Genomic DNA, 26,726 nt, shown 5'->3' with positions numbered 1-26,726 from the left:
TGAAAAAAGATAAATCAAAACTTTAATACATTAATTATTAAAGAAATAATGGCAATAAATACTTTGATTAATCATTTTGTGAATATGCATGTAACTCCAATGTGTATTGTGTATTGTGTAATGTGTATTATTGTCAAATATAACACAATTTGTATGGTTCACTTTAAATTAAAGTATACATAATTTGCAGATAGGAAAAACCAACTACATTAATTTATGCGCCTGGTTAAAAATATTTAAATGATATGACTATATGGGAAACCAATAATTTTCAATAAATTATTATAAAAAATGAAATTACCTAACCTAGACACTGTTAATTTAATATTTATAAATTGTAAGCAACTGAAATTTATTGGAAACAAACATTACAGGTAATAGTAATATATATTTGTGTTTTTTTTTTCTGTTAAATGCCAGGGGTAATGGGTTGTTTGCATTATTATTATTATTATTTTTTTTTATTAGAAATAAGACTTTGACATCACTGGTCATTAGCCTGGAGTAGGTTTACGGTGTAACTGATAAATAAAGTTAGTACAGAAGAAAGAAAAGAAAAAAAAAAGAAAGGTTAATTACAATTTTTACAAATTTTAGGGACTTAAAAATACGGAGCAGGATTTATACAATGTTAAAAATTATTTATAAGGTTAGTATTAGTTAGAAATAAGATAATTTTATTAATATTGGTTTGTATTATTATAATTTGAAATAGAATAAATACAAACATAATAATAAATATGATATTGAACATTTTGATGTATTTAATTCAAAATTCGAATGAGTAATTTTTTAGTTAATTAAATGTTTTTACAAAGAAAAATTTCCTTTTAAATGGTCTTACAAGCATATAAAATTTACTTAAAATGAGATAACTAGTGTTTATTATGTTTGGGTAATTTTTAATGATTATTAATGTTGATAGATTATTGTTAATGACTAATCACCATAGACTTTATAGTAATATAGACAATTTAACATAGAACACATAGGTAGTTAAATAACTCAAAAACTGCTAGTATGAATTTTAATTCTGATACGTCAAATCCACAGAATAAAGTTGAAAAAGAGTTCTCATTTGAAAAACAGAAGTTTGTACCTCCACAGAATATTCATTGAGTAATTCAAAAAAAATCTTAATAATTTGGTCTTTAAAAGTATTTAGTATATTTAAAAATTCCGAAAATCAGATTTTAAATAACTACATTATTGAAGAAAAAGGGATGAGCAAAGGGAATTGGTTTGGTGAATCATCCTGTATATAAATTAGTATATTAATATAAAATTAAAATAAATTGTACAATTTAATTTTATTTATTTTAATAATTTAGATTATGTAGGTATAACTTGTTGGGAAGGTTGACATCAATTTAATTATATTTATAATTGAATCACTTGGTATACTAGTATATTAAAAAATTTAAAGTAATCTGTTCCCACAAATAAATTTGTAATGCTGTTGTTTCTTTTAACTTTTTTTTTTTATCTGCATTTAAATATACAATTTACAAATAATTAAAATTTTAATGACAATTAAATCAATCTTTATAGGATGTGTCAAAATTAATATTTAAAATATTCGATTACAAATTGTATCAAGATCAAATTCAGTTTCTAATAAATAATAATATACTTTCCTTATAATAAATACCTGCATAACTTTAACAAAATATTTGTTTAAATTTTGGCGTAAAATTGGCACTACGTATTTGTTATATAATTGCAAAAGAATGTTTTGAAATCAACATATCCAGAAAACAGATCAGTCTAAATACAACGTTATTTAAAATATAATATTTTAAATCCTAAAACGATATCATAGGTTGCATTTTACTGTTGGAGATTTTAAAGATAATTAATTGATTGACCTAACTTACTGTTTTGAATATTATTTTATAACATATAATATGATAGTTAAAACACAATGGTAGACTCTAAAATATTTCAAAATAAACTAACCAAAGAAATATTTTACCTACCTAAAATACATAATATTTACTAACTATCTCACAACCCGTAAACCAGAAATTAGTATAGTATGAAATATGAAGGCGAAACAAATATAAATTTGAATTTAATATAGTTATATAGGGATAAAAATACATGAGATGTTTGAAAATATATGATTAAATGGTTACCAATTTAAATTTTTCAAAATCAGCGTTGACTGAAAATATATAACTTGCGACCTCTTCGTGATCGATAATTTAAAACATCATTCACATTATTATTGCATATTAAAAAACATTAAGAGCATTTAAATTTAACATTTTTTAAGATTTATAAGAATTTAAAAACGATATTATGTCAGGTTACCAACCTAGTTATTATTATATTATTTTTAATCTTGAAACGGTTTATCATTCAATCATCCACTAAGGAAAATGTACGTCTATAGCCTGTGTGATTAACTTTGCTTACCGACATCATCGTTCTCAGTCATGACTGCAGTAATACCGTTACTATAGCTCAACTAAAATCGGATTTGATTGTTCTATTTGTTGAACAAGTGTAATTGTTGGTTTCCAGTAAACCTACATAAAAACGATTAACTGTCGCCAAGAAAAATAAAATAAAAACAGTTTTATCGGAAGTGCGTGTTTAGAGGTGTAAAAGTTTTATTTTCGAAAAACAATATTCCGTCACGAGACTCGTTAAAAATTAATACACGCAGACCTACAGATAGTTTTTCTCGGGGTAGAGGTGAACGAGATTTTTTTCGCATGCATGTATGCATGCAATACTATTAGTAAAAACTTTGGTACACGAAACCAATTATTAAAGTTTGTATAAAATTAAATGTATTTCGTTGTATATGTATACTTTTTTACTACATAATTGAGTTTTAAAGCAAACAAATTAATTAATTACCCATATACCTATATTTAATACATAATAATATACTATACTTATTTTTTATAATAAACTTTGAAACCAATTTATTGTAATTATGATAAGTAGTTTATTTTACTCTAAATGATAATATATATCTACTTACCTAATCTAACCTAACCTACCCATAGAAAACATTTTTCAATTATAATTTAATTAATAAATTACAATTATTATCAATAATATAATTTTTATAATACGCAATATAGAAAATAATATTGTAATATTTTGATTTTTTTGTCAAGTTAAATTGACAAATAAGTATTGAAATTTGTACTACTTATCATTCAGGTAGGTAACCTAACCTAACCTACTACATTTTAAAATAAGACGTATAATATTAATGACAATGTTCGATTATGACTTATAATATTACATCAACAGTTTGAATAATAAATATTATATAAGTTTAATTGAATAGTTTAAATTCAATAATAATTTATTAAATTTATAAAACTTAATTGAGTTAAGTTAATTCTCCTAAAAATAAATTTTTAATTATTATTTAATTTGTTAAGTTATATAATTTAAACTCATTCTTGGAATGATTGTCTTATAAATATAATATAAAATGGACAATTAGTCTCAAGCTAAACGTAAAAGTTTGACAATGGTCTTAACTTTAAGGGTCTAATGACAAAACTAAAAAAAAATAGTTATACGGTAAAAATTAAATTTTTAAAGTGCGTAATTAGTTATTTATTTCATTTGAAGAATTTCTTTTTTTTTTTATTACTTCCAAAGGCATGTCATAGACTATTATTAATTTATTCACAGGGATATTATTATTTGGTAATACAGTTATCGATTTTTTTATAAGTATTATATAATTTATATGAAAGTTTCTATTGGACTTATTCGTCATTGAGATTTGTGATTTTCATTAAATATTTAATTCATGTAATGAATTGTATATGGTATATACAGGTATAAATGTATAATTACTAGTTTCAGTTAAGATGCACTTTCTTAATTATATACATTTAAACATGGTTTTAAATATTTATTATTGGCGTTCTAGGGCAATCATATATTCTGTCCATTGTCAGCGATATTTTATATACTTTGTATTTTGTAGAGAACCCAATTTTTTTAGTTTTTAAATACACTTGTACCACAGTAGTTTTGCCAAACAATTTTTTTTCTTCAGATGTACCAATCAACAATTACTTATTCCCACCTGCCCCCGCAGGATATTAGAACTAAGCGAACATCCCACACCAATTTCTTAACCTAAAAAATGTTTTCACAAGTTGTAACATTTACTGCATGATTTCATTTAATTATGATTTACTATGCTAATGATTGTCGACTAATAAATTTCATCATGCTTCACAGTATTAAGATGCCAAACTTAAAAACGTATAAAAAAATATTTATATATTATATAATTTTTTTTTATTAACAAGATATAGGGGTTCAACTCATCTCCACCTTGAATCAATGTGTAAACCATAATAATATAATATGAAAATTATCCACTTATTTTTAGCCATTTCGATCACTGAATATAATATAATGATATTTAAAAACTTTCAAACTTACCAGTTATTACACAAGGGTCAAGAATAAATATAAAACCAGTATTAACTATTATACTAGGTAGTATATACTTTATACTTTTTGAAGCTTTATAAATATTTCTAAGATGTGTGCCTAAACAGTTAAATAAAAGGACAAGTTCAGATAGTTTTTGTTTCATGGGCAACCGATTTTAGAACCCGCTAATACTGGTATTATCCAAAACCAAAATCCTTATTTTATCACTTTTAGAACCTGAATCTTAACCAAATCCAAAAAATCATCAATATTTCGTTTCCTTGACATTCAAGGTAGACTATAATGTATTGCCAAATCACCATATTCCAAAAACAAAATATTGTACCTGTACCTATATGGCTACTGTATACTATCCATTTTTACTGTACTATTATTATTATTATTATTCTCTATAATGTTTATTAGTGGACTTAATACTAACAGAAAATATTATTCGAAGAAGCAAATGTTACTCATGAAAAAAAAATATTTATTTTAAATGCTTAATCCATGGTATAGCTAGTAGTAGATACTTTATATTTTTTACTATACGTAAAGATATTTCATATAATTTCAATAGTTACTTGAATTACATTTGTAAGTTATATTATTAGATAAAGTTACACCAAAAATAAATACTTACACAACTATTTATATTACTTTCTTAAGTATTTTAAATATAAAATGAAATATGACTTTAAAGAATAAGTAAAAACTAAAAACTTTTTAATACTATTACGTTGTTTATTTTTTCATATATTCAGAGTAAAATACGTGTTTTATTAAGCATGTTTATAGATTATTACATAATGTGCTAGCATATCACTGCAAATTTAATTTAATTGTAAATCAGCATTTGTAAACATTTCAAGTATGGCTAAAGATAAAATATTCCTAAAAAAATGATTTTAACTTTTAAGTAACTATCTCGCCATGAAGTGCTATTAGTGAATAGCTTCTTCAACCAAGCCAACCACGACCTACTATATAACCCTTTATTGTAAATTTCTGTTACAGATTGTACATATTAAAATAAATATGTTTAAAAAAAACTTTTATGCAGCATGGTATGTGTTTAATTTATCAACAGAAATTGTAAGCCGTCCCCAAATGATTTCAGAATATGAATATATTATATTACCGTTTTAAAATTGCAAATTAAAACACACTCACCCAAGAGACACATTTCTCGTGAATATTAATTATGGCTGGATGAGTTGAAATTATTTAATATCTCCAATAATTTCGTAGGTACCTAATGTTATTTTAATATTAAGACTAAAATATTACTATTCAAACCAATAATTATATTTAATATTAATTATTCTATTATTTGTTAAATAAAAACTCGATAGATAAATAAACGATACCATCATCTTAATCAAATTAAAGTATATAGTAAGAATAAACTGCACTATTTTAGAAATAGTTCAAAAAAAGAATTTTGATTGTTCTAGGTCTTTTTTTATCATTTAAAGTTTTCCTGGCAACGTTATCTAACTCATTGATATTTATAGGATTTTTTTTAGCAGTTTAACAATTGATAATGTATAAAATTATGTACAAAAGTATACAAAAATATTTAGAGTAATGGTGCATAACATTTTAATGATATAATGTATGAAACTACGTCTTATATCGATCGTTTATAAAATTATAGAAATAAGAAATTCAAATTTTCTTCACATGCTATAATAATATCATGGTATGAAAGTAATTGTTTTTAGATTGAAAATTCAAATTCAAATTCAAATTTTCACAAATAGATATTCATTGGTAAAATTGAATGTTTTTTTTTTTATTTTGTCAACAAATAACCATAGATACTTCAAATTTTCACCAAATCTTTATTATTATTAATTATTATTAACAATATTAACACATATACGTATACAATGCAAGTAATAGTATATAATACAATTATGAATTATTATAACATTGTCATATAATTTAAAATTTAAATATACATTTTATATTATTTAAGAGTTACAAATAAATAAAAAATAAAAACTCTCCCAGGTAAAATCGTATCCCCATTTCAAGCCCACAACTTACATATAATTTTATTAATTAAAACGAATTAACAATTTGTGACATTAAAATATATATTAAATTTATTTTATATTTTACCATCATGAACTTTTTTTAAGATTGGTTTGATTTGAAACATAATACGTAATAGAACTATTTATATTTACTAAACGAAATTGTAAGAATTGTAGTATCGATTGGTTATTATTTTATTTTGTCCATGTTATTGGTGGTAGATAAACATTATACAATTTCGTCTGAATCACAAACTACCATCATATAAATTTAAAAAACTAATGCACCAAACCTACCATTCTGTACACAAACTTTTGATATTATTACTAACTTTAGACTTTGTTAAAAACAAAGGATTTAATGTTATGACGTAACCCAACTATTAAAATTAAAATATTTTTGGTACAAGTCAATTTTTTTTTAGATAAATTTTTGTTTTAATGTGCACGATATGTTTTTACAACAAGTAAAAAATATGTATGATCACCAATCAGTGCATTATAATTATTAACGGTAAAATAGTAACAAAATGTATTGTTCTGTATTCATCTTACATTCTCACGTCCTATATATCCATACCTAATATAGAATATTAATTATATAAAAGCAATAAACAGTTTTTATAAAATTTTACTTGATGTAAACTTAAAATATTGTAATGATATGCTCACACATCATGATTGTATGTTGTTTAAATACTCAATAAAATAAATAACAGTCAAGTTGTCGCACGCAGATAACAATTAAAATCCAACAAAAAAAACACCATTGTCCACTGATGAAAGGGACGATTTGTATTATTTAATCACATGGGAACTTATACGTAGTTGTGACTATCTGGCACAACACGTGTGAGCTATTTCGTGTGCCACCAGAGCAGGGGATGGTCCAATGAGGATCTCTGTTGCCAAAGACAATGCTAAGTCTTTGGAAACGCAGAGGCCTTTGGGGGAGCCACCTACAACCCTGGCTGGCTGGACCACGTCGTCTCCTTCCATCAGTGCATGAGCACCACTCACCAGTGCATGAGCACCACTCTACAGTGCATGAGCACCACTCTACAGTGCATGAGCACCACTCTCGAGTGCATGAGCACCACCCAAAACTAAAACAACCTCAAGAGTGCAGGAGCACCTAAAAACTTTTCAACACCAGATATTGCGAGCGACAGCTGGACCGTTTCTTTTTTAAAATCGAAATTTAACAGTGTTGTTTTTCTTTAATCTGAGTGTTTAATAAAAAACCTTTATTTATTTTATTACGTCAACTGCATATCAAAGACAGCTGCGAATAAGGTAAGGTGCATGCGCATCTATATTCATATATTTATATAATTTCATATATTATATTGTATTTATTAAATTTTTATAATTTAATAATTAACATTTTATTACTACGGTGTACTTGATCGTTCTCGAATCACGACCTCGAGAACCCTCCGACGATTAGGAGGAAGGTAATAGCGCAATCTTAATATTTATATCTAGTAATATATAACTATTGGCAGGAGCCTTAGTTATATAATAGTTATATTAACTTAATTATTTTAGTCAAATTATTACTCATTCTAGAGTTTTATTTTTATTATTTTAATTTCTTTTCTTTTATTTTTGCGTTATTACAATATATAAGTAACGCAAACATTAGTTAATAAAATACACAGGAAGTTATTACGTTTTATAAAGTACTTGAAAAATTTAATTTATTGTAAAAATATAAAACATTAGTTTTGATGAGTTTACGATGTATTTTTGAAATGAGTTTTAAATAAAATATTAAATTCTTCTTATACGTACACAGAGTATCATCATCAATCGATGATTTCTCTATTCATGGTCAACCACAATAATTACAAACAAGCGTCCAAGTAGTACTGTTTGTAATTATTAGAAGTATTATTAGAAGTTTGAATATAATATATAATGTCGAAAACATTTGAATTTCAATCGCTCATAAAAACTACATTGTTTTTGAACAGGACGACTAGGTAAATTTTTTTTCAGTAAGGATAAGTTATGATTTTCAAGACTTAAACATTAAAATCAAATATCGTATCATTTTCGCAACCGGGGGGGGGGGGGGAGTGGACCTTCTTCCCATCCCCTTGGCACGAATAATAGTATTATTAACAAAAACATATACATATTGTTTATGTAAATTTGAAATTAAGATGGTTTATTTTGTTGGACCCCCTATGAAAAACTTTTGGTTGCGTCACTGTATTGTATGCACTGTTAGTTTAAAATAGTTTTAATGTTTTCATGTTGTATTTTTTTAGTTTACCCATCTATTTTAAAAAGTAGTTATTGAGAAGCCTGTGCTTTTTATCATAAAATGCCATCTAGTCTGTACCCCATTTTTTCACTTCAATGGATTTTGTTGTACCTAATGCAAAATGATTGAACTAAAAATAAAAATTAATTTAATTTACTTCGTAAATCTAAAATTCAATTAACAACTATGGATATTAAGCAAATTTATCGCAAAATAATCTCAAGCATAACATATAACAATCATTTGTGCCGACTTTACAGTTTATTTAATTATACAGAATATTATACCATATATTGAACATTACAATAAAAAAGTATTATTTTAAGTTACCACTGAGATTCTTTTTTTTCTCAATTTTTATTGTATACTATACAGTTTTACACTTCCAATGGAATTACCATTCATCATAATATTGGATGGTATTGTACTAATGGACCTCATTTGCAGTTAAAACAAATTAGTCAGTTTAATCATTTGGTTACAATTGGAATTGGCAGCTTTATTGTTTTTACCTATGAGTCAATAGTAATTTTGAATGGCACCGACGTGATTATGAAAGTAATTTACACGCAATTATTTAAATTATATCACGCAAATTTTGAATTATTTTTCATCGAATTAATACAATTACAAGATATTTGAATTATATCCTATACAATGATTTATTATTTGAAATAGTCATTATTTTATTCTTACGTTATTATTATATTAATTTCTTTGTGGCAGACATGTCTATTAACATTATCTTTATTGCATACCGCAGTATAATAATAATTAGGGCTCGGAAGTTGTAGGAGCTAAAAAAGGTAAAATATGCACGAAAAAATTGCAAAATATGCATTAAAAATGTTAAATATGCAAAAATATTATTCTGAATTCCAAAAATATACGCACTTCACCTACTAACAATACGACGTCTAAAACGAAACTGTCACTGTCAAACATCAATCTTGTACAATCAACAGTAACGATAAACGAAGAAACCATCATTATATTACGATAACTTATCGACGATAAGATAGTACTACAAATAAGTATTTTGGCATACTTGCGTGATAGACTAAATGCGTATCTTATCATACATCACTGTTATTAACTCCGTATTTGACTATGGCGATGACAATAAATACCTTCGTTGGTAATTTTGAGTTTTATATTCAATATTAGTTGAAATAAACAGGTTAAGAAAGAAAAAAATCAATTATTTTTAGAAAAATATGAAATATGCATAATATGTGTAATGTGTATACAATTAATGAAATATGCACTTTTTAGCTAAAATAGGCAAAATATGCAAAATATTCATTTTCAATTTTCAATTTTTTAACTCGCAATTGTATATTTCAAATTTCTAGCTAGGTCGCTATAAATTGAGATCATACAGAACAATATGTAATTCCTACAACTGCCGAGCCCTATAATAATGATGAATACATACCTAATGAGTGAACTACGTAAAGGTACCAGTATAGCCTGCAGGTTACACCTAACTAGCAATAAGAATACGATGCCACCAGCTGATATTTCTGATAAAAGCTTATAACTTTGTAACTAAGTCTGACCGACAAATTCTGATTCCATAATTGTTTTTATCTCAGTAAAACACCTAGATTTTCGAAAAAAAATTCCAAAGTTCGCTAGGAAACTGAACTGCATTGCTATACTATAGATATTTGAATATATTTGTGCAGTAGTGATTAATGTGTTTATTATGAAGTAATATTATCTTAGTTATTATGTATACTTAGGGTTTTTATTTTTATAAAATATACCACCTATATTTTACCTGATACCTATGAATAATAATATTTATAGTTAAATATGGTTTGCTCATTTTAAATTAAAAAAAGTAACGGATGTGGGGATTTGGAACCAAAATCCTAACCGTAATTACGCCACTATTTGTATATAGTACATTAATAACGTATGCCATAGATAATAAAAAGTGGTAGAACTGCATTATATTATAATTGATGATCGTTGTTTCAACCGTGTAATTTGCACAGTAAATATAGTTTAGAATGTTAAAGTATTATTTTCTAATCAAACATCAAACTAACTCCACGGTCGTATACGTTTACGAAGTTTGACTCGACTGAATATTTTTCCACAACAGAACGTTTTTATTGCGTTATTTTTTATTTTCTTCCAGTCGTTCTTGTTCTTTCTCTACTTTATCCATGTACATAGTATACACAAAACTATCATCTTTATATAAATCGGCAATATCCACTAATCTATATTATAATATAATATATAAGACATTTATATACGTATTAATTCCTATATTCAAGATGCTTGGTAATTTTTTTTTTACATGAAAATAAATATAAAGTTTAGAAATTTACGCCACCTATCGAAATTACATCAAAATCTCTATTATTCATTTTATGGAAATTATACAACTGCAGTGAAGGAAATACAATTATGACTATGGAAATATAAGAAATAATTTTTAACGAATTGGTCTATTTGGTTATGCGATAACCTGATATCGCGGTTTGTACGTTAATTATTGAATTTTACATTTAATTAACGATTTGCGTTTCATCGTTAGTGATCTTTCAGCAGTGCACGGCATACGTGTCAAGTAGAGCGCTTCGCGTTAGTGTCAGAAGTGTTTTAAAAAAACAAAAAAATTTATTTTAATATAAAATTTATATTACGGATATAAAATCGATAATATTGGAATTGAAAACTTTAACTGTAGCGGAATCAAATAAAAATATCCCAGAACTGGTATTCGTAAGTCCGTTCAAATGGAGAAGGGGATATTGGAAAATGTCATTCAAACGGTATTATTTTGATCTTCCGTAAATGTTCGTCTAAATAGTACATGATAAAAATTTACTCAAACAATACATATTTTAAGGTTCGATTCACCCAAGTGGACTACAGTCATGTTCAAACAGATACCGAAAAGCAAAATATTAGCGTTATAATTTATGATAAAAAAATGTATATAGGTAATATTACAAACGAAAAAGTTACCTGTCCGCCTGTGTGCCGTGTACATGATGGCATTTAGCGGCAAAACGTTTTGTAATCGACACGAAACGTCGTCGGAAGTCCGATACTCCGGCATCATCTTATCGCCGGCGAACCTGACATAATGATAACAATAATAACACCAACACAAACGACGACAAAGACAACAACGACAACAGCGAAGTAGTTGTCGGTTTGTCTCGTATACGATTATATTATTATATATTATTATATTATTATAACGCGCATAATAATAATAATAATAATAATAATATAATACACAGGTATGATAACGAAGTAACAATAACTACGCGACACATTACGATCGTCTTCGAACGCATACGATTATAATAGGATTTTCGTCGTACGTCTTAAAAATAATAATAATATAGTGTCGGTGTATGATAACACGCTTGCGGCCCGTCCACCGGCGGCGGTTCCGCGTGTATTGTTGCACTACCTACTTATCGGTATGATAATAATAATATTTATGGCTCCTCGATCGTTGGTCGTGTGCAAGTGCAACCGCCGCCGCCGTCTCGATAATGAAATATATTTAATAGGACAATAATAATAATATGTATATAATATTATGTATGTACACCGAGATAGAATATTGTTTTATGAGCACGCCACCGACACGCACACGCGATAATTGCCGTCGTCGGTATGAAACAGAGTGGTAGTCGTCGGCTTTCGTAATCACCCCGAACGGCAAAGAGACGTGTGATTGCTATGTTTTTTTTTCGATTTTTTTTTTTATTTAATAATAAATACGTATTGGGTACGAGGTGGGAAATTTTAAATCGGACGTGAAAACGAACAAGCGCCACCTCCTTCCATCATTATTATTACGACGACGCCATCAACCTTTAGCGACCTTATCGGTGTTAGTATGTATATTGTATATATATATATATATAAAATGCTTAATAATATAATATATCCACGGTGGCGGTATCGTAGCGAAGACTATACACGAAGGGTGATAGTCCGTACCTGCATATATTGTATAAATTGTATATATATATATATATATAAATTATGGTAACACCAACACCTCCCCGAACAATGACTGGCCAAACTCAAGTTCAAACGTCATATCGGAGTTATTGGCCTTCGATTGCGATGTGCATCATATCGCTACAATAGTGTGTTTGTGTGCACGTTCGTTTGACAAAATGAATAATTATTGACGAAGACTGTGAAAGGGGTAGTGCGTGTGCGCACACGCACACACGTGTGGCAGTACGTCTGCCAATATATAGAAAACATTATTATATTAGATGTGTGTATAGTAGACGTCGTTAAAAGAAAAGAAAAAAGTATCGGAAAATTGCATTAGTTGATCGATCATCGTTTGTCGGCCCACGAAAACGAGGCTATATGCCTATCTCATATTATAGACTATAGTATTTGAAGGTCTCGGAAAAGAAAGGAATACAAAAAAAAATTCACTCAACATAATCAGTGTTGAGTAGTACCGGTCGACGAGATCCGAACAAAACAAAACTATAGTAATAGAATAATAAATATTAAATAATGAAAACAAACAATTACCTTAGTCAGTTATTCAATTTTCACTTGTTAAATTTTCATGTACGAGTATATTGTATAATATATTCAAAAATATAATTGTACGCATAAAATATGAAGTTGCAAAGTTGTCTGACGCGTGATTATTGTTTGCCTAAGTAATTTTATCCATCATTTACGATTTTCAAACCATGAAAAATAATTGAATTAAAATAAAATAAATAATGAATAATGCACCTACCTATATAAGTAGTTTCAAATAAAAAAATTATCAATGTACATAAATTTATTTCACGATTTTTGTGAAATATATAATTATATTACAATTGATTCTATAAAGAGCTAGAACCTTGAAAAAAATGGTTTCTTTTTTCATGGTAATTTTATCTTACGTCTCGTTATTTGCTTTTTGTCATTTACTTTTTTTTAAACTCCTCACTATCGTAAACTTTATACATACTTTGTATGTGCTTTAAAATAAATTTATATTAATATAACATCAGAGTTCATTGTTATTATATGATATTTACTACGAGTTAATAATGAAATAATAATTATTATTCTCAAAGTTCTATAACTAAATGAATGGATAGCCTTCTTCAACAGTATAGGGTAAGAAACTTTACGATGAAAGTTTGAAAAAAAACATTTATAATTTAAAATTGATATTAAAATAAATTCAAGTTAACTATAAAAATCTATAATTGCGAAATTAATCACACATAATTCATTAAAAATAAAATAATAAATTAATAAAATATAATCATATAATTAATTTTGTAATTAAATTATGTATTTTCCATTATTATCTAATACATAAAAATGTCGTGTCACAGTGTTTTGAACTCCTCCGTAACGGCTTGACCGATTTTCATAACATTTTCTGTGTATATTTGGTAGGTCTGAGAGTACGTTTTGGCTAATTTAAAAAGGGAATTGATCTTCCTTAGGAGGTGCGCAAACTGAAATTTTGAGATTTACGATAGAAATTTTTGTTTAAAAAAAGTTGCCATGGGGTTTAAAGTTATTATTATAATAATTATTGATTTCCGCTGGTTAAAAATGTTTGCTATTGATTATAGGAGAAAGTACAATTTTGAATTATAAAGTAAACCGAGTTGTATTAATAACCGCTAATCTACGGATTTCCTACCAAAGTGAATGAATTGCACTTACTGCTGCGAGTAAATCCAAAAGGATTTAGACAGTCACCATTTTTTAAAGGGTTGTCATATTTTATGAGCAAAGTGCATAGGGTCAGCTAGATTTACGATAAAAAATTTTGTTTGTTAATGATTGATATGGATTATAGGATTTATAAATAATATTTATTTATTATTATTTTTTTTAATTTGAATATATTCTATTTGTTTGTGCCATTAAAAATGCCAGCAAGACGCTAGAGTGACAATTTTTTTCGTTGAACAAATAAATGTAGCTACAAACATAAGAAATATAAGAGGGCAAAAAACAGACGAACAAATCCAATCCAATAAAACGAATTTTCGTGTGTGTTCGCTAAAGATGAACTCACTAAAAATATCGTACACTCTCTATTGCACTAAGACTCTGATAGTGGTTTTTTAATTTTCGTAATGTGTGATTGAGGTGTAATATGAAATTTATTAGTGAAGATAATAAAAGTACAATGAATTTAAAAAAATAAATATTTGGTGTTTTGTTATTGTTCCAAGTGCTCCATTCCTCTGTAAGTCATTTTATAACAGTGCAACACATCACATCATCACACAATTTTAATAATTTAGTTATTTTTTATTTGACTACCTACCAATATATTCATTAGAAATAATTTATGTCGCGAAACACCATTTTCCGGGTCAGATAGTATTTATATATATATATATATATTCATTTATATATATTGCTGTCAGTTTGTCGTTTATGCGTTCTCATTGCAATTCCTAGACCAATTGCGACGAAATTTGGTATACAGATATATTAGACCTATGGGCAGAAAATAGACAAAGTTAAATAGTGATTGACCCAAATATCATTCATTGAAAATTTTGATTGTCGGACTTTTCTCGATAAACGAATAAAATTACATAATGATGAACTATGAACTAAATTGAATATCGTTGTAAGATTATTAATTAGTATATTTTAACCATTATCTATCTATATTCTATATGTATAAAAATATACTGCTAGCTTAACCACAGGAAAATTGCACGGGTTCAGCTAGTTATAATATAATATTTTATTTTATTTTATATATATACTTACCATATATGTAGGTGACAAATTTGAACTACGTAAAGGTACCAGTATAGCCTGCAGGTTACACCTAACTAGCAATAAGAATACGATGTAACCAGCTGATATTTCTGATAAAAGCTTATAACTTTGTAACTAAGTCTGACCGACAAATTCTGATTCCATAATTGTTTTTATCTCAGTAAAACACCTAGATTTTCGAAAAAAATTCCAAAGTTTGCTTGGAAACTGAACTGCATTGCTATACTATAAATATTTGAATGTATTTGTGCAGTAGTGATTAATGTGTTTATTTATGAAGTAATATTATCTTAGTTATTATGTATACTTAGGGTTTTTATTTTTATAAAATATACCACCTATATTTTACCTGATACCTATGAATAATAATATTTATAGTTAAATATGGTTTGCTCATTTTAAATAAAAAAAAGTAACGGATGTGGGGATTTGGAACCAAAATCCTAACCGTAATTACGCCACTATTTGTATATAGTACATTAATAACGTATGCCATAGATAATAAAAAGTGGTAGAACTGCATTATATTATAATTGATGATCGTTGTTTCAACCGTGTAATTTGCACAGTAAATATAGTTTTGAATGTTAAAGTATTATTTTCTAATCAAACATCAAACTAACTCCACGGTCGTATACGTTTGGTTAATGTGGAATATTTTTTTTCACACATTGTCAACAACCACAAGTCACTAATAATTATTGTTAGTTTAATACAGGTTATTTAATATAATATTGTACTTTAAATAAAATGTTTTATTGTTCATCCCCTTTATGGTTTGGTCACTACAATTCTACGAAATAAATATTCAAATGTGTTTTTATTGTGTTTCATTTAAATTTTTATAGACATTTATCTATTTGGAGATGTACAATAATATATTTTTGGCAAAACCTCTGGGCGAAATTTGATAACAATAAACTAAGAGAAATAAAACATTCGATACTACCATAGCCCAAATCATTTGAGATATCCAGAAGAGACGAGGTAATTCTTGTCCGCCTACGAATAGACCACACACGCATGACTCACGAATATCTCATGGCCAAAGAAGACCCTCATCATGACATGCGGGACAATCATTACAGTCAAGCATATACTGACAGAATGTCATAAATTCAGCGAAAGGCGCATTGAACTAAAACTACCTGCAGAGACACTATACGAGATGCTATCACCCACTACGAGACGACCAAAAAACTCCTCAATGTCGTCAACTCCACAGAACTGCGTCAACTGATTTGAATATTATAACTTAGATTAAAATGTAAATCTGTAAATATAGGTAATAAGTAGTAGAAATTAAGCAAGTATGTAAGAAATTAATGTAAATTAAATATGTAACGCCGGCTAATAACCATGCAGTTGATGCCTTAAACAATTAATAAAAAAATTAATAAATATATTTTCTGTCTGTAGAAATTGTTGCATATGTGTTTGTCTGATATAGATTTTTTTAACAACGTTTTTATTAAAATATACGAATATTGTTTCCTACGATAAAATTACACAAAATTAAACATTAAATACCTGTAGTGAGTATAATAAATGGAAAAATAATTTAAATAAATTATATTTTTACATTTAAGTTAATGGCTCGGATAATAATAACACTTTGTCTACATAATAACTAAAAGCAGAACAACAATTTCAGTTGGACGATTTGCTTCTATTTAATTATGATAATTAATCTACTTAAATCGAGTTGAATTGTAATTGCAATATGAAATTGGCGTATTTAAATAAATGTTTGTTTTAGACATTTAAAAAGATCTATAAACAAAGGTTAACTTGGTACATTTGCAAATAATTAATACCTAGTGAATATTGATTACCTACCTATTTTACAACTGTTTTTAAGAACATAATATAAATGAAAAATTGAAATAATTATTACCAGGGGCCAATCAACTAAATCTGACAGAAACTTGTTACGTTAAAATATTTGAAGGCAGAAAATGTCATGACATAATGTCGTTTTAAATTAAAATGAATAAATTATTAAAAGATTTTATTTATATGTGTGTAATTATTGATGAGTTTATCTTTGATAATCAGCATGGTTATACTTGCTTTAAGGTTTCACAGAAAGCTGTGGGCGTTTAAAGTGCCTATGTTTTCTTGGACTCGGATTTTCTTTGCTTTAACTTTGCTTTAAATATTCAAAAGTAATTTATTTACAGTTTGAAAATATATATACTTCTTAGTGAATCGTGTTGATCGTACTCTTAGCTCTTAAGTAAAACTTTCAACAAAAAATAATATGTTTTAAATCTAGTTTTTTATGAATATTTAAAAAAGTGGACAGGACATGCACATGTTTAGCTCTATTCGATTTAAACAGGTTTTGTTTTTGACAACGTTGCATTATACTACAAAAAAAAGGCATTCCTGGTATAAAGATATACATTTAATACTATTGTTCGCGTTTATATGTCATGGTGTTGCATTCGTTGTTGTTTTCGTTTTAGTATTTTCGCGCGATGCATTGCGTTGCGTATCGGTGCGTTACGTAGCCGCGGTCATTGTCGGCGGCGGCAACAAAGCCTCCGTGTGCGACAGACCGGTTACGTAATCGCGCTGTTATCATGGCACGGAAATGTTCGTTGTGTGTTAACATTTTTGATTTTTCGGTTATGTTTTTAGTAAAAAGTTAAAGTCATGCTCTCAGTGTCACAAGTTTTCTTAATTTCGCGTGTTTGTCCAGTTTTGTGTGGTGGCACTGAGACACTTATCTTCATCTTGTTGTGTCCGGCGGCATAGCCTTCGTGGTGAATGTCGTCGGCACCGTCGTTTTCTTTTTTGCGCTTACTTCTCGTAGTGTACACATCAATTCGTTTATGTTCCTGTGTCTGCAGCCATTTGTTCTTTTGAAAAACACGTTTTTGTCACCTCTTCGTTTTTGTGAATCGGCCGTCTGGTAAAGTATCGTTCGAGGCAATTTAATATTGTCCAACGTCTAAACCTTTCTTTGTTTTTTAGCTTGCCAGCGGTCGCCTGTGAATAACGTTGTTTTGTCAATTGTGTGATCGTTCTTGGTCTGCAGAGCACAGCAATTTGTATTTTGTCTTCGTTGGTGATTGTGGCTTGGTGGTCGCACGTACTGGACTGTGATCGTTACTTTATAATACTGCTGTGTGCCGTCTTAGGCAGGTCATTACAGTTCTGGTACGGTCGCGTTGGGATTAAATCCGCCATCAATCACAATCACATGTAAGTATTGGTCGACCATATTTGTTTGTTTTTTCATTGTTTAAGGCCGACGGGCCTAGCCGCAAAGGCTATTTATTATTATTATACTTATAAAAATAGTGTTCCTATTAATTATTTATTGTGTGCCGTATGGGCCACTTATTTTTCTTGTAATATTTTTATTGCATTATTTTGTTGTAGTCATTGTGCAGCTATAAGGCCAGTATTATTATTGTTATTACTCGAATTATTGTTATTATACTTATTATTATTGTTATTGCACAAATATTTCTTATTGCATAAATTATTATTATTATATTTATTATCATTTTTCTATAAATCATTGTTTTTATTACATTTTATTATTATAAGGCTCATTTATTTATTTTCATTTAAGGCGAACAAGCCAGCCTATTATTTTTATCTAGGCACTTGCCGCGCCCACATTTGGTGACCTCGACGTGATTTGTACTTATATTCATATTTTTTGTTATTTTGATTTTGTATTCTCCTTAATTGTCGAACACATCACATTCAAGTTCAACAGATCAATCACAAACTCAACTGCACCATGTCGACTCCTGAGGCTGGGCCTTCCAAGGAAATGCGCAAATTGATCAAGCATCGAGTCTCGACTAAATCCACTATCCAAGTTATAAATGAATATGTCAAAAACTTCAATCCAGCAATTCATTCCAGTAGACAATTGCAAATAAGATTAACTAAATTAAATGAATGTATTGATTTATTTAATGAAGCTCAACAGTCTATTGCTGATTTAGATCAAGGACATGATGAAGAAAGGGAGCGATTGAAGTTTGAAGATGAATGCTTAACATTGAAGGCTACCATGGAAGATCTTATTGCCAAAAATACACCTGCTGAAATCGTTAACACTTCACACTCATCTCATTCATCCACTGGAGATTCTTTAAGACTTCCAACAATCCAGCCTCCGACCTTTAATGGAAATCTTGAAGACTGGCCTTCATTCTTTGATACGTTTAATGCACTCTTTCACAATAATGTAACTTTAAATGATGTGCAAAGACTCCATTACTTAAAAACCAGTGTGTGTGGACCTGCAGCTGATATTATAAAAACATTCACGATCACTGCTGAAAATTATCAGGTTGCTTACAATGAGTTGGTACGTCAATTTGAAAATAGAAGTCTAACCATTCAGACACACATACGTGCCTTACTGCAATCACCCAAAATAACTTCACCTTCTGCAGCTGATTTACGAAAATTGCACCACCACATTGCTTCACATGTTCGTGCTCTTAAAGCTCTTGGTCAGCCGGTGCAGTACTGGGACGCCTGGCTGGTGACTTTAATTTGTAGCCAACTTGATTCAATCACCGCTGGCGAGTGGCAGTTACGTCAAGACAACAAAGAGCTTCCGACTTATGAGCAGATCGAACTATTCTTGTCTAAGCGTGTATCAGCATATGAAGTATGCTCTAATTCAGTCAATATATCAGATAAAATTTCCAAAGCTAAACCTCCGTATCATAACCATGGCAATAACAAATCGTTGTTTACTCGCTCATCAGATCAAAAGACTATCAAATGTCCATTGTGTTCATCTGCACATAGAATATATCATTGTGATACGTTTGATAAATTGCCATTATCTGAGAAGAGAACTGTGGTCCGAAATGCCAAGCTCTGCTTCAATTGTTTAAATTATGGTCATCAAAGCGCAGATTGTAAATTTTCGCATTGTTCTAAATGCAACAAAAGGCATAATTCAAAATTGCATGAAGAACCTTCTAGTGAAAGACCAAGCATTTCTCAAACCAATGATGAACTAACATCACATCCCATTGCCACTGCCATGTGCACTGGGGTAGCCAACACACACTCTTCAAATTTAAATGTACTTCTAGCCACTGCTATTGTGAACATTTGTGACAAATTCGGAACTATGCATTCATGTCGAGCCGTTATGGATTCGGGCTCTCAATTAAATTTTATAACGGATTCCTTTGCTAAAAAATTGAAACTATCTGAAATAATGAAGTCTCTCAATATTATTGGTGTTTCGTCTATGTCATCTTCATCCAAACAACTTGAAGATACTACTGTGTGGTCACGTTTCGGTGATTATACTACAAAAATTACGTTGCATTCATTGCCAATCATTGTCAACTCACTTCCATCCCATTTAGTTATCCGTGAAAATTTGAAAATTCCTAATAACTTGCAAAATCTCTTAGCTGATCCACAATTTCATCTACCAGGACCAATTGACTTATTACTAGGTGCTGACCTATTTTTTGAAATTTTTTCTGGAACGAAGGTCGCACTGAATAAACATGCTGCTCTCCACCATACGAAATTTGGTTGGATAGTTACTGGCAAGGTTCTGGAGACATCAAACTGTAACAAGTCATCTGCCTTGATGGTAAATCACGATTCTGCTTTGTCTTTTTTTATATCAAAAAGTAATCAACGTACTATGGAGGAACTCAGGGCCGAGGAGCATTTCAAAGAGAATTTTTGTCGCAGTACAAATGGTCGCTTTATCGTGCGGTTACCACTATCTCAAAATCCTGATGTACTTGGCAATTCCCTCACTATGGCCGAAAAAAGGTTTTTCAATTTAGAAAGAAGACTTGCCAGAGACAACTCATTAGCTAAGCAGTATGATGAATTCATTCAAGAGTACATAGCGTTAGGTCACATGGAATTAACAACATCCGCCAGTGACAAGCCTATGTATTATTTACCACATCACGCGGTCTTCAAATCAGACAGTTCAACAACAAAACTTCGTGTAGTTTTTGATGGGTCTGCGGAATCAACTTCTGGACTTTCATTAAATGATATTATGCTGAGAGGACCAAAGATCCAACCTGATATCTATAATATTTTATTGCGTTTCCGCTTAAACCGTATTGCACTAACTGCTGATGTGGCAAAGATGTATCGCCAAGTGTTAGTGGATGAAGGAGACTGTTATCTACAACGAATAGTTTATCGCTCGCATCCTGATGAATCTTTGAAACATTTCAACTTAAAAACTGTGACCTACGGTACAAAGTCTGCTTCCTTTTTGGCAACACGTTGCCTATTCCAACTTGGTTATGAACATCGTGATACTGCAATTGGTCAAACTATTTGTAATGATTTTTATGTAGATGACCTCATTAGTGGAGGTGACTCTGATCAGGATTGTTTTTCAATATATGAACAGCTTCAATCCATTTTGGGCTCTGCTGGTTTTCCTCTACGAAAATGGTGCTCAAGTTCTAAAGATCTCCTCAATCGCCTGCCTCATGCGCAGGATGATCCAAACTTTATGGTCAAATTAAGTGAGGACGATGTAGTGAGTGCCTTGGGACTGTTGTGGCAGCCATCTATTGACAGTTTTCGGTTTTTAATGAAGAAATGGACGCCACCTCAGTTCATTACCAAGCGCAGTCTTTTATCAAATATAAATAGTGTGTATGATCCTATCGGCTTCATTTCTTGTGTGCTAATCAAAGGCAAAATTTTTATGCAACAAGTGTGGAGTTTTAAAATGGATTGGGATGAACCATTGCCTGGAGAATTATATTCAAAGTGGATCAAGTTTTATTCGAGTTTGGGTAACCTTGATAAATTGATCATACCAAGATTAGCACTAGCACATTGTTCTACCAGATATACACTTCATGGCTTCTGTGATGCCTCACAGAATGCATTTGGTGCTTGTGTCTATATCCGTTCAGAGACCAGCGACAATGTTTTTGTTGTAAATTTATATACATCCAGATCTCGAGTTGCACCAATCAAGGCCACTACCATTCCACGCCTTGAATTATGTGGTGCTTTACTATTGGCTGAATTAATTACTGAGGTTAAGGACGAACTCAAAAAATCAAATATTACCGTGACGTCAAATAATACTTATTTATGGACGGACTCAACTATCGTCCTTGCATGGATCAATAGTTTATCTCTCTTTCAAGTCTACGTTGCCAATCGCATTGCTCGAATAAATGATCTAACGCATGCATCACAATGGCATCATACCCCGACTTCTGAAAATCCTGCAGACCTAATCTCCAGAGGTGTAGATGCAGACTCAGTAAGCACTTGTTACATTTGGTGGCACGGTCCAAAATGGTTGAGTAAAGATAAACAAAGTTGGCCCAAAAATCCTACCTTACCATCAGAATTACCAGAAATTCGGCCTATCAATATGGTATTGTCGGCCATAGCAGAAGAAAATTTCTGGATTTTGAATAAATATTCAAGTTGGATTATGCTCATAAGAATCACTGCTTTGGTACGCCGATTTGTCTCCAATTGCAAGGATTCCCTATCAAAACACCCTGAGAGACGTGTTTTTGATTCTATCACACTAAATGAGTTACTGCTAGCTGAACGTTTTTGGTTAATCAAGGCTCAAAGTTCTGCATTTCATGATGAATTGGTGTGCTTGAAGGCTAAAAAGAATGTGCATCGCAAAAGTGCATTGACTTCGCTAAGTCCGTTCATTGACGACGAAGGCTTAATCAGGGTTGGTGGTCGACTTACAAATGCGCATATGCATTGCAGCAGCAAGCATCCAATCGTTCTTCCTTCCCGAGCCACAATAACTAAATTAATATTTCGTTACGAACATTGTCGCCTCATGCATGTAGGCCCTCAAGCTTTACTGGCTCATATATCTATAAAATATTGGGCTATTCGAGGCAGAATTGTAGCCAGAAAGGTTGTCCAGCAATGTGTACAATGTTTTCGAGCGAATCCTAGATTTTCAGCCCCACCAATGGCTCCGTTACCAAAGGAGCGTGTGACAATTGACAGAGCTTTTAATCGCACTGGAGTAGACTTCTGCGGACCAGTTTTAATTAGGAGTGGTATTAGACGAGTCACTGCTATTAAATGTTACATCGCCGTCTTTGTATGCTTTGTTACCAGAGCGGTGCACCTGGAGCTAGTTACTGACCTGACAGCCGATGCATTTATTGCTGCTCTATCAAGGTTCATGTCCAGGAGGGGAATGTGCTCGCATTTGTATAGTGACAATGCTACAAATTTTGTAGGAGCTCACAAGGTGTTGAAACAGTACTTCTCACAAAGTAGCAAAAACCAGCGAGTCACGGATCTGATGGCTAACCAGGGAATACAGTGGCATTTTATTCCTCCTTCTGCACCCCATTTTGGCGGCCTCTGGGAGGCAGCTGTAAAGTCCGCCAAACGGCTTATGCTAAAGATCACAAAGGGTGCACTACTTACTGCGGAAGAGCTGAATACTTTGTTGTGTAAGATCGAAGCTGTTTTAAATTCACGTCCTATGACATCGTTGTCTGATGACCCCAGTGAATATAAGGCCCTTACTCCAAGTCATTTCATTATTGGAGGGAATCTCATGTTGCCACAAGAGCCGGATTTATCGGCCGTTCCTATGAACAGATTGCGTAGATTTCAATTAATGCAAGCACAGCTACAAAGATTCTGGACCCGTTGGAGCATGGAATATCTACCACAGATGCAAAAACGCGGTAGGTGGACTTCTCCAAGCAGAGCTATTCAAGTCGGTGATCTGGCAATACTTAAGGAAGACAATGTCCCCATTCTACAGTGGAAGTTAGTCAGAATCAGTGCCGTGCACCCCGGGGCAGACGGAATCATTCGAGTTGTGACCATCAAACAGAGTGCTGGTGCTGAAATGAAGAGACCTGTCGTCAAACTTGCACTCTTACCCAGTACTGTCGACATTGCAGATTCCGAAGACCCCATTCCTTCTTAATTTCATTGAATTCATTTATTTGTTATCATATTCTTTTTTGGATTACCATTATTTATTTGTTATTATATTTTTTTTTTTTTTTTTTTTTTTTTTTTTTATTTTTTTTTTTTTTTTTTTTTTTTTTTTTTTAATTTTTTTTTGTTTTCTTTTTTAAATGTTTATAATCTATTTATATTGTTAGCTAATCGAATGTTTATGTTATACTATATCATATTTAATTTGTGTTGAATTGAAACTCCTGCGTCCTTTCAAGGCGGGGAGAATGTTCGCGTTTATATGTCATGGTGTTGCATTCGTTGTTGTTTTCGTTTTAGTATTTTCGCGCGATGCATTGCGTTGCGTATCGGTGCGTTACGTAGCCGCGGTCATTGTCGGCGGCGGCAACAAAGCCTCCGTGTGCGACAGACCGGTTACGTAATCGCGCTGTTATCATGGCACGGAAATGTTCGTTGTGTGTTAACATTTTTGATTTTTCGGTTATGTTTTTAGTAAAAAGTTAAAGTCATGCTCTCAGTGTCACAAGTTTTCTTAATTTCGCGTGTTTGTCCAGTTTTGTGTGGTGGCACTGAGACACTTATCTTCATCTTGTTGTGTCCGGCGGCATAGCCTTCGTGGTGAATGTCGTCGGCACCGTCGTTTTCTTTTTTGCGCTTACTTCTCGTAGTGTACACATCAATTCGTTTATGTTCCTGTGTCTGCAGCCATTTGTTCTTTTGAAAAACACGTTTTTGTCACCTCTTCGTTTTTGTGAATCGGCCGTCTGGTAAAGTATCGTTCGAGGCAATTTAATATTGTCCAACGTCTAAACCTTTCTTTGTTTTTTAGCTTGCCAGCGGTCGCCTGTGAATAACGTTGTTTTGTCAATTGTGTGATCGTTCTTGGTCTGCAGAGCACAGCAATTTGTATTTTGTCTTCGTTGGTGATTGTGGCTTGGTGGTCGCACGTACTGGACTGTGATCGTTACTTTATAATACTGCTGTGTGCCGTCTTAGGCAGGTCATTACAGTTCTGGTACGGTCGCGTTGGGATTAAATCCGCCATCAATCACAATCACATGTAAGTATTGGTCGACCATATTTGTTTGTTTTTTCATTGTTTAAGGCCGACGGGCCTAGCCGCAAAGGCTATTTATTATTATTATACTTATAAAAATAGTGTTCCTATTAATTATTTATTGTGTGCCGTATGGGCCACTTATTTTTCTTGTAATATTTTTATTGCATTATTTTGTTGTAGTCATTGTGCAGCTATAAGGCCAGTATTATTATTGTTATTACTCGAATTATTGTTATTATACTTATTATTATTGTTATTGCACAAATATTTCTTATTGCATAAATTATTATTATTATATTTATTATCATTTTTCTATAAATCATTGTTTTTATTACATTTTATTATTATAAGGCTCATTTATTTATTTTCATTTAAGGCGAACAAGCCAGCCTATTATTTTTATCTAGGCACTTGCCGCGCCCACAACTATGTCAATTGCATATATTTGATATTTATTATTTATAAATGTATCGTATGAATAATAATTATAAGTAATAAAAATAATAAATTGTCTTTAATGTAAGCTCCATTTAACACGAGTCATCTCGGTGTAGACAATATGTTAGTAACTTCACGCAATTCTTCACCTACCAATATAATATTTATGCAGTATATTATTATATAAATAATAGCACTGTGTTATGCACATTGCATAAAAATTTGCAGCATTTATATTGTATGTATTATACTAGTATACTACCTATTTCAAGTTAAAATGTACGCAAATATAAATTTCAAACGCAGAAATAGAATTGATCATCGTTATTCTACCATACTTGTTGCACGCTGTTTAAAAATGTGTATTATAATTATATAATTCAATATGGTGGATGGGTGTTGGAAAATGTGAATAGGTATAACACTTCAGTAAAATTAATTTTTGCTATTTATGCATATATTAAAATAAATTCAACTTAAGCTTTAAATATTAAACATCTCTAATATTTCAAGATATCGCAATTATTATGAAATAGACTCAAAAATTGTATAGGTCTATTAAGTCTATGAATGTCTACAAATTTATAACAAAACTTTTATAGTTGAGTAATTTGTCACTGATAATTGTAAAAAGTACTAAAAAAAAATACGATTCATGATTAAATAAACACGAAAAAAATAATAATTATATTAAAAATATATGAAAAAATTATCTGGCTAAACGATATATTATGTACATTTATATACTGAAATG

General features: G+C 30.3%; 2 protein-coding genes across 7 annotated transcripts in view; one reads left to right on the top strand and one right to left on the bottom strand.

Moving 5' to 3' along the window:
- Positions 1-26,726, bottom strand: part of LOC107173881 (inactive ubiquitin carboxyl-terminal hydrolase MINDY-4B) — an 80,981-nt gene that overhangs the window by 29,201 nt on the left and 25,054 nt on the right. The window contains exon 1 of one of the 5 annotated variants that reach the window (XM_015524608.2): positions 11,743-12,350. The exons of 3 other annotated variants lie outside the window; for them this stretch is intronic. In XM_015524608.2, coding sequence (XP_015380094.2) covers positions 11,743-11,839 — 97 coding nt within the window. In that variant the 5' untranslated portion in view covers positions 11,840-12,350. Of the gene's footprint in view, positions 1-2,421; positions 2,509-11,742; positions 12,351-26,726 lie in introns of those variants that run through there. One more of the 5 variants, XM_089220780.1, reaches the window with a different exon arrangement.
- Positions 17,961-25,853, top strand: LOC149058947 (uncharacterized). Of its 2 annotated transcripts, none has more exons than XR_016190179.1 (2): positions 17,961-25,241; positions 25,304-25,853. XR_016190179.1 is itself a non-coding variant. In XM_089219019.1 (2 exons), the coding sequence occupies exon 2, from the start codon at positions 19,298-19,300 to the stop codon at positions 24,476-24,478; it is 5,181 nt and encodes a 1,726-aa protein (XP_089075145.1). In that variant the 5' UTR covers positions 17,961-18,454; positions 18,517-19,297; the 3' UTR covers positions 24,479-25,853. The 2 variants fall into 2 exon arrangements, 1 of the variants encoding a protein (XP_089075145.1); XM_089219019.1 differs by having other exon boundaries at positions 17,961-18,454; positions 18,517-25,853.

Source organism: Diuraphis noxia, unplaced genomic scaffold, assembly GCF_037042655.1.
Source record: "Diuraphis noxia isolate RWA-SAM2 unplaced genomic scaffold, SU_Dnox_SAM2 contig0002, whole genome shotgun sequence".
Classification (NCBI taxonomy): Eukaryota; Metazoa; Arthropoda; class Insecta; order Hemiptera; family Aphididae; genus Diuraphis; species Diuraphis noxia.
Note: the sequence above shows the minus strand (reverse complement) of the source record. Positions and strands in the feature narration are given on the sequence as shown.